Genomic DNA, 10,530 nt, shown 5'->3' with positions numbered 1-10,530 from the left:
GTGAAGTGACAGCGACAGCTGGAGGGGGAAGCTCAAAAAGATCGTCCACGAACTCCTTCAAACTTTGCCACAGCACCAAAGAGGAAGGACTACAGCAAGCTGCAAAATCATACACAAGTCATAAAATCTCAACAGACTCAACTTCTGTCGTCTCTCGCTAGGTTCAGTGCTTCGTCAAGATGGTATTGGTGGAAAAACAACAGCTTCGGAGCCGCATTTGCTAAGTGGGTTTCATAAAGGCATCATGGGAGGAAAGCAGTCCAAGGAATTTGTCACTGTGGAGCTGAAGCGACGGATGACCCTTTCGTCCGTGGATCGTATCCGGAAACATGCCACCACGCACTTTGGTTACAGCATCCTGAGCCTTGCCATGCGAGGGCTGGATGAGATGCCGGAAGAACTCTGGGAACTTCGGGAGCTGGAGAAACTGAATCTGTCTCTAAACTGCCTGTGTGTACTGCCCTCTAGTCTAGGTGCTTTGGAGAATCTAGTGCTACTCAACCTTTGGGGTAACGAGCTGGCCAGCCTGCCACCCGAGATTGGTCTATTAAGAAATCTTAAGGTTCTCTTTGCCTACCATAATCGTCTAAGTGAGGTGCCAGAAGAGCTGGGAGCCTGTACCAAGCTGGAGGTCCTAAGCCTTGCACACAACCAAATCACTGGGCTGCCAGGCAGCCTAGCAACCATGTGCAAGCTGACCAAACTGAACCTAAGCCACAACCGCATTGCGCACATCCCTACCTGCGTGTACCGCATGCGAAGTCTGGTCTTTCTGCACCTGGCTTGCAACCGGTTGGAGAATATCGCTGACCAGATCCAGGACCTGGTCAACTTGAAGATCCTGATTGTGGAGGGAAACCAAATTCACGTGCTGCCCAAGACACTGTGCTCTCTGGGCGCACTAGAACTGCTTAACGTGGACTTTAACGATCTGCAGAGCGTGCCCGTAGATATGTACCTGCTGAAGAGGCTAGAGAAGCTGGCTTGCCATCCTCTGGATAAAGGTCTCCATATCATTCATAACCCTCTGCTAAAACCAATTCAGGAGGTGCTGCGGGGGGGTCTCACTGCACTGTACAATTACCTTAAACCAGCCTGATTACTGAGCCTGCTCACCAACACAATATTAATCATCAGCACCATAATCACCATATGGAATGTCAGTTAACTCTTACATTTGCATTTATGTACCTACAGAACCTGCATTTTTTATTAGAGTAATTTTCAATGTTTTTTTTTTTAAACACAAGCTGACAAAAAATTAGAGGAGAGGGCTAACCTGTTTAAAATTAAATAGATTATCACATGTATGTGTGAAATAAGGTGGGCTAACAAACCATTTAACATAAGTTGAAGTTGTATTTGGTAAGTAATCATCACATTAGATACACATACATTATGCACACTAAATTAAATCTAGGACCATATTGAGTGTAGAAAAAGGTTTTCAGAAGATACACCGAAGTCATATAACAGTAATTTGAACATGTCTGAAAAAACCTCATGTCTGAAGATTGCCATTTATCTGAGAAAGAAAAGGTGTGAAGTTTCTTATTCACATGGTATGTTTGCGGTTTTAAATAAACTGGAAACAATAGATTTACTGTTTTGTGATTGCTATTTTAAGGCAGCGATCTCAGAGACAGTGGAGGTACAACTGGGATTCAACTGCACAGAAATAAAATGTTTCTGCTGCCCAGTGTACAGGAAAAACAAACAAACAAAAAAACAACAGGCAGGCCAGACAGATGCGTATCAAGAAAACATAAAATGGCTTATTATCAGTAAGCTGTATCCATACTAACAATAGACATAACCGTGAATGGAGCATGTGAGTGCCTGTTAGTCTGGGGACCATCACCTCTATTTTAGTCCAGCATTCTGCCCTGTGTAATCTTTAAGCTTAGTATCACTTTGTGTAGGTCAGGGGCATAAGAATGGGCTAGCTGTACCCCAGCTGCCATCACACACGCGCGTGCACACATACACACACACACACTCAAAAAAACGGTTCTGGGGATAATCTCTAAGCATGGCTAATGGAAACTATGGGGTGTGTAGAGAGGAGATTTGGGGTGAGTAGGAGGGCCCATGTTAGAAGCATTTAGAGTTGAATAGGCAAACACATTCAGTTCTTAACTGAATGACATATCACTGTATTCCTAATACTTTCATATGTACACACTGAAAAACTCTTAAGTTTTGTTAGAACATGCTGTTTCACATCAAATATACAGAATGTACCCGTATATTCACAATTCATTTTGCTGTTGTCGCATTCTCCTTCAGTATGGCTAAGTGTGCAAAAGCTTTTTGTGTTTCAATACAAAAGCGCCTGGAAGTACTGAGAGGACCTGTCCTTTAAATTACAATATTAGCTGCGTAAATATTTAATCATTGTGGTTACTGTTGTAACTGAAAGAGTAATAACCAGAGTAATACCATCCAAAAGAGTACTATCATATTAACACAAATACAGCTTGACTTTTTCTTGACTTCTTTTGACTTTTTTCCCCTCTGATGTCAGATGAAAAGCTTCATTTAAAAACAAAATGGCCCAGAGAAAATGTACAATATTCTTATTGTACTCTCAGATATGTAAAAAATGACCTTGTGATTTATTTCATGAGATTTAAGTTGCTTTGGGTGGATATGTCTCTTACAGTCTGAAAAAAACCCTGATAAGATGAGAAAAAAACATACTTATGTAAGTTATATAAAGATGGGATGTTTTACATAGCAGGTGCTCAGAAAAGTATTCAGACAATTTATTTCAATCATTTATATAAATAAATAATGAGGAGGCCAAATGCAAATGTTAATTGGCTGTGTCAAAGTGTTCCCTTGTGTCTTTTGTACTTTGTATTGCTTAAATACACTTAATTGGATGGGGATTTAGACTTAATGAGGGTAACAAGTTCTGAGTGAGTGATAAGTACTTAAAACGGGGTTTGAAGAATTTTTAAATATCTGTATTTCTTCCTCTCATCTAATTTCTTTATGCTAAACCAACATCTGTAAATAGATTGTCTTTTCCAGAATGAAGCTGAGATAGAATACATTTTGAAGTGGAGACACAATGGCCCCCTCTATTGTTCTGATCTTGACATGACATCCAAAATTTATCCACGTGTGAGTCCTACAGGGGCTACAATAATGCTCTCCTGAAGGATGGTCCTGACTTCACAAGTACAAACAATCACCTTTCAGAGTTGTAAGTAGGTCACACTCAAATCTCACTATGACACTGTGCCTTTAAACAGATTACTCCATTCTCCTTTCTAAATTCTTATTAAAAAAAAAAAAAGGACTGGAAGGGTGAATGTCAGGAAGCAGATGGTTCAAACAGCGGCACTGACCTTGGGCTACACTTATCAGTAATGTCCCTTCTCTCCTTGTGTCAAAAAGCTCAGTATGGCTGCTCACTTAACACTGTGCTTCACACACACACACACACACACACACACACACACACACACACACACACACACACACACATCCAAGTCAAGGTTAGTCCAGTCATTTCATTAAGAGAACAACAGCAAATATTCAACATGGCTTCCAATTGGCCAATCAAGTAATGATGTTCAAAACCTCTTAGGAAGGTCACATCCAACTGGAGATATGTGATGGTATCCCTATGAAAGTCAATTAGCAGCAACATCTTAAGCATGCAATCAGGTTAATGTATGATAGTGTGTGCACTCCAAACAAGCCCCCCACCCCCACCCCCACAGTCATAGTTGCACACCCATTCTATTGTTAAAATGAATGCAAAGTGAAATAACCTTGCATAACGGGAATAAATGAAATTTAAAGCAATGACACCAACTGTCAAAGGGCAGAACATATTCAATGGAGCACATTTATTCAGTCATTAAAACAAAAGGCAGTAATTAGGCAATTTGGGCTGACGAATTATATATGTTTTGTTTGAATAAATTAATTTACGACTGAACAAATGAACAATGTCTAAATGTTTCACCTCAAGTATTGCTAAATACTGGTTTCCAAGCCGTTACACCCCTTCCCTCTACCGTGCCATCTTACTGATTTGCAACTTTAATTTTCTTTTTTAGTTCAGAGAACAAAATGATGATTAATAAGGCAAAGGAGACTATTGTAGTGTTCATCAATCACCCTGATAAGTGTAATTTACAAGAATGCAGCACAATAACAGTCATAACTCTGGAGTTTTATATCTCTGTGACCTCAAGATTATAGGACTCTTATTTCTAATCTTGTAAAATAAACTGATGATCTTGAGATGGAAAAAAGCAATTGTCTGTTATTTCCCCCATAACTCTGACAGGCCACTATAGGTTACTGCGCATTAAATTATGTTCTAGAGTCTATGAGACCGAGTTTTTCCACAACTGCTGTATTAGTTTTAACACTCCACATGTTCTGCAGTTACAGATTCACTGGGGTTTAAGTGCTGTACTCCCTAATGACATTTACAGTTAGTTTATGCATGTCTCTCCTCTTAAATCATTGATCAGTTTATTGATTTGGATGATGGATTCAAACAGCTTTTATTTGTTTTGGGGTTGATTTTGGAGGGTGTGATTGTTGGGATTTCCCCAAACATCTATTAACAAAAGGTCTGGTACCCTTGACTGTAACCTTTTGTCCCTATCATAATTCCCAAATATCACATGCTGGATAATTCAAGAGGGCTCTTTTGGCATCACATATACACTTCAGTTACTCAAACAAAATATATATGACATTTTCTGAATACTTTCAATCCACTGAAATGCCCAAATTTACAACATTTCAGTTTCAAAGCATTAATCCTTAACAAAAGTAGGGCTGTATGACATTTTCTTAATTCATGTTACACGGGGCAAAAAGCAGTTCTGTTTCATTTTCACCTTTTTCATTTCTAAACAAATTCACAAATCATTACATTTAAAGGGGATCAAGTTTTCAGTCTGCGCCTTTTTGGAGTTCCAACGTACCCTACACTTGATGTCTCGAGTGTTACTATCACACACCTGTCACAGACATCCCAACCATGAAAAATTGATTTCAGGGAGAGGAGGTGCATCCCCCTGCGAGTTAAGGAGGTGATGTTGATTTCCGTAAGACTCCCGGATCTTCCAAGAGACTTGGGATATCTGCTGTCATCATAGTTGAGGTGAGCAAGGTTAGTGCGCTCGTTATTTTCACATTATGTGTTGGCCTACCCATTTAGCACAGTTAGAACTTGAACTGACCCACAATTACATAAGTGCTGATCTCTCACGTATGGACAATTGCTTTGACATTTTATTCAAAATCATTTGGCAGCAAGGGTGCAAGGCACCTAAAGAGCACTCATTTGGATAAATTGAGGAAAATTGTTTATATTCATACACATTAGATTACTCATCGAATACGAAATAAATACTGAGAGGGCAGAGCACAAGCTGACAGGTTAACATATCAAAATATTGAATAGCTAGCCAACTTTGTGATGCATGGGTAATCTGAAGTTGGAAAGCTATCATGTTACACAGGATTAAACATTAAAATGATACATTTCAGAAATTTGTGGTGTTTAGACACATCAATTGAACCAGTAATTTTTTCAGATCAGAAATAGGGATATCCTGGAGTCTCCCATATTTTCTTACATGTCCTGCTCATGTTTACATCACAGTTTGGTTCATGCTGAACAAGACATCTTAAGTGTGAATATTATGAATGTTGGTATGGTGGTACTAATGTACACCTTTAATTTTAGCCTTTGGTTTTCAGAATTTTCACATTTTCAAAACAAACAACAAAAACATCTTAGTACTACTCCATGTTAAACTATTTGAATCGCATCTTCCACTTCAGAGTCATGCAGCTTCAGCCTTGGGGTGCACACTGTTAGCTATTACTGGCATCGTTAAACTAACCTTCAACCTTTAGCCAACCTTCATCTAAAAGATCCTAACTTTGTATTTTAATGCTACAGCCTTAGCACTGATTAATACTATCAAAAATAAAGGGTGACTACGAATACAAACTTAATTACAAGCTAGAAGTAGATTTAGTGGTAGCCCATTTGTCAGTTAACTAAAATTAATACCACATCATGGATAATTTTGCTGACCAAAGTACTTTTCTCGCTAAAACAAAACAACCAATAACAAACATTATAATCGTTTTAACAAACATCATTATCGTTAGAAAATGCATTGTTCTTTGAACTAAGCCAAGGACTCGTTAAGTAGTTGAGTTAAATGTTAAATAGCAAGTTGTATGATTTCTTTGTACCTGATAAAATGGAACTAAAAGTTTTCCTCTCCTTAAAAATTCCCTTTTGCATGGAAGGACGTGAAATGGGAGGGGACATGCGCACCAACGGTTTTGTGCATTCTTTCCCCCTGTATGCGTTCCCTCTCAAATTCTGTATTCAGAGAAGCGCACCGAGCCGTGCAAGAGCTCGCATACACCCTCTACCGGAGAGCATACTGACTGCTCACCCCATGACTAATGTCCTGAGGCTCCTCCTGGAAATCTGGAAGTCGGAGCGAAACCGCAAGTACTCTGAGAGAAGTGCGGAGGGAAGGACAGAGAGTGAAATCAACTTAGGGTTCTGCCACTCACCTTCGCAGATAGAGACATTTCAGAAGTCGACAGCTGAACTCAGTAGGCAGTGTTACCCCCGGCAGACGGGGATAACGTTGGAGAAACTGCCGAGATGGATAAAGTTGTAACTTGTTTATTCACTGCGGTCAGTCTTTTGATCTCCGTCCGGGGACAGGTGTTTAAAGGTAAGAGTTTATTCTGAATTATCATTACGTGCGTGCTGTAAAGTTACATGTGAACGTGCACAATGTTTCTCTGATTAAACACCGGCTGTTATAATTGGTAACTTCCTTTTCGTAATGTCTCTGGTAAACTTGGCGTTCTGCGTGTGAAGATGAGTTGACTAACTGACTAAAGCACATCCTTCTACATATTTATCTACGGTGTCACTGACCGTACCAAATCATACCCATATTACATGATGTGCGTAAAGTTCCAAGTCTGCTTACGGAATGCACTCATAGAACTGTGCAAGCTTCCACAAACTGACTGCTCTGCACTGGACAGAAAGACTCGATAATTATAAGGTCCCGATCCTTTGCTCTATTTATATATACACATGACCGCGCTGTGCCTTAGAATTATTTGTTCGTTGGAGAGCTGTGTGGAACGCTTTGCATATCACTTCTTTAAACATTTTATCATAAATGTAACAGCGACACTATATCACAGTCGAAATAACACCAGTTTTGTCAGTGCAGATCATTCGAGTGACCAGATAACTGTTGGTAGTCGCACCATTTGATTTAAAAGGGAAAATTAGCCTAAAAAAGACCTTAATGATATTGCTGATGCTGTCACGTCTCCATTTTTACTGATACTGACGTTAGTTCACTGTTGAGAGGTTGTAGTTTTTAGGTGGTCAGGAGTTTCTGCGTACTTTGATTATTTGGCAAGACTTGCTAAAGTGCTTCACCTAATCTTCCACAGCTGCCAATTGTTAAGAGGTTTGTGAATTAGTAATCACACCAGAAACTTCTCACCGATTTCAACTTCTTATAGCCTGTACCTTGATTAACTCTTTGGACACTATTTTCAAACGCATGATGGATGCTTTCAGATACATATAATTTTACAAAAGGGAGCTTTCGTAGATTCTAAGTTCGTAATGGAGTCAAAATTATTGATTTTTTAACTAATACGATAAGTAGTTACACACAGTCAGGGCAATTTTTTTTATTTATTCATGAAAATGTCGATATGTTACCTATTCTCGATTCTTTAGTGATGAGTCTTTATTACTGAGAGGTCCTAATTCCTTTATGCCCTGTGATGGTAGTTCGTGTTCTTGAACTCCTATGACTCAATTAATAAATTACGGCGCGCGCGTTGGGCTAAGGGTAATTGATTTCATGTTACATCTTAAAGTGATCTAATACCATAAAAACAATTACAAAGTTATCTGTCTGAAGTTTTGGATCATCACAGGTGTCACTGCACCCTGTAAAGAATAGCTGAGTAGCGTATAGTAGTTTCCATATGGCTGGAGGTGACAAGTTTTGTTGTTACTGTTAAAAGGGGTCATTTTAACTGTCTGGACAATAGATTTTTTCTAGGCCTATGACTAGGAGTACATTATCTTTAAGCTAATCAATAACTGCTTGCATGCTTAATGCAGCCGACTGCCGGAGGGAGCTTTGTCACTTTTCAACTACAGAGTACGTCGACACTTGAACTAGTTATAATAAAATATAAAATTATCCAGTAATTACAGCACACTCTCACTATGTAGTTTTACTAATTTATTTGTTTATATGAAACATGTTTTGTTTATAATTATGCAAAATATTGCAGGGTTACTTTTTACATATTCGTGTTTGGTCAGAATTACCAAAATGCTTAATTTTCTCAGTAGTTTGCAAAGCTATGATCTGTCAGATTTTTTTTCCAGCACCTACTTCTATGATTTTGTTAGATTTCTGTAAAGGATCCTGGCAGGCAGGATTATAATCACAAGAGAGATTGATTCTTTTCACTAGCGACCTGAGGGGGGCAGCATGGCACACTCATATTTTGCTTACGGTGTGAATTAATGGACGCAAATAACGTCTGAGATTCAGATTACGGCGAGCAACTTTTTGTATTAGATTTTATACAACTATCTGCGTTAAATAGTCGCCTTTTGACCACATTTTTTCTCACAAAGTTAGATGGCAGTTCTTTATATTTGTAAAATTTGTGTCTGTGTTCAGATGTGGGTCATAAATTCCGTCTTCATGGGAAACAATTTAAAGCAAAGTAATCAGCAATAACGTAAATTAAGCATATCCACAGTTAATATGAAAATGTTCAGTCTTACACTAATTATATGAAGACTCCCTTGTGTTCCAAGGGTCTATTGAGTGTGATTTCTCCTCTGGGTGCGCTTTGCTGAACCCAGACAGAGAGAGGACGGAGTGATAAATAACTGTCAGGGTCCGTGCTTCCTATGTCACTCGAGGCATCGATTAATGCTGTACTAATTTCTCAACTGCCTGTGTAAATATGTAACCCAGGTGCAAATCATCGCCAAGTCTTCCTTCACGCTAGGTGACTGATTACCAGGATGGCCGCAAGGAAATGAGATCTATCGCCTGCTGAGTGACAGTTACTGGTCACTTAAATCTACAGAGTGCAAAACATGCATATAAAAATGTCACTCTAAAACTAGAGTGGTCAAACTTCATTTTAAAGAGTTGTACTTGAGTTCCAGACCTACACAAACATAGGTGATGCAGCACATTAGGATTCTGAAGAGCCCTGGAAAACAGTTTAGCCTTGAGTCTAATTGGGATTGAAACAACAAAAGCCTGTTGTTAATATGTTCTTATTTTCGACAACATGAAGTGACAGAATTTGTTTAGCTGGGCTGATCATCAGAGGATCTGTGCGTGACGGTGTTTGGCTTCTTCGATCAGCTTGACGTGTTAAAGAACAGGAGGTCCAGAGACACAGGATGTGCTGTGTCTCTGATGTGTGTGTTGATGTGTTGATCATTCATAGCTTGCTTTTACTCTTCGCCCTTTGCAAAACAGCAGTGCTGACATTGCAAAGTCTTCCAGTTACTCTGATATTCTGGGAAGACATTGTTCCCACATCCTAATGGGAAGACGTGAGATACATTCACTTTAAGAAGATGGCGTAATGAAGTGTACACAGTACACTCAACTTATTATAAACCTTGTATACAGCCAATAAACAGTCTGATATACTGCTTCATTAGATCCAAGATGTATTCTGACTATTTATTGAATAAGAACATTGTCTGTTAAAACTATTTACTAAAAGGGCTTGACGGTGTCTTATGGTGGAGAATATGTGTAGTACTGTTGTTTCGTGAGTCCTCAGCAATACTACTTTTTTGTTTTCTGCTGAGGGTTGTGTCCTGCTTGACCGGCGCTGATAGTCAACACAGCAGTTATTCGAAGTGAAGTCTGGCTGAAAAGATAAACAGCTCCTCATTTAAAGTCCCACGATAATTTTAATATTTTTTCCCCATGTCCCCCACCAATAAAAGGCTTTGTTTTAGCATCCTCTGTTGTAATGCAGGGTGCCAGCAAAAATACAGTGAAGTGTGGTCACTTTCTTTGAACCAGTGGAGAATGAAATTAAATATCTAGGAAGTTGCAAGATGGCTTCAATAACAGCAACAAAAGCAAGGAAATAAAAAATTCTGCAGTGATTTATATTAATACTTAACCAAGGATTGTTTAAATCTGACTCTCTTATCTGTATTGTAGTCTCAGATACTATTAATCTTATCTTGTCTCATCTTATATGATCATGTTTTTTCAACTTCTGCCTTTTGGCTGTTTCTCAGATTCTGATGGACTGTTAAACACTGTTGGCTTATGATCATCAGCTTTGTCCGACAGGATTTGGTCACCCAACTGAGAACATTTGTTTAATCTTTTTTTGTTTTTTTTGTTTTTTGTGTGTGTATGTGTTTTTTCTTTAAAGATGATATTTGTCAGATTTTTGGCA

The 10,530-nt window shown here is 38.9% G+C and overlaps 1 protein-coding gene across 1 annotated transcript; it reads left to right on the top strand.

Moving 5' to 3' along the window:
* Positions 1-244: 244 nt before the first annotated feature.
* LOC115812186 (leucine-rich repeat-containing protein 30-like) lies at positions 245-1,099 on the top strand. The gene has a single exon (XM_030774670.1). The coding sequence runs from the start codon at positions 245-247 to the stop codon at positions 1,097-1,099; it is 855 nt and encodes a 284-aa protein (XP_030630530.1).
* The last annotated feature ends 9,431 nt before the right edge of the window (positions 1,100-10,530 follow it).

Source organism: Chanos chanos, chromosome 5, assembly GCF_902362185.1.
Source record: "Chanos chanos chromosome 5, fChaCha1.1, whole genome shotgun sequence".
Lineage (NCBI taxonomy): Eukaryota > Metazoa > Chordata > Actinopteri > Gonorynchiformes > Chanidae > Chanos > Chanos chanos.
This window is presented reverse-complemented; position numbering and strand designations above follow the sequence as displayed.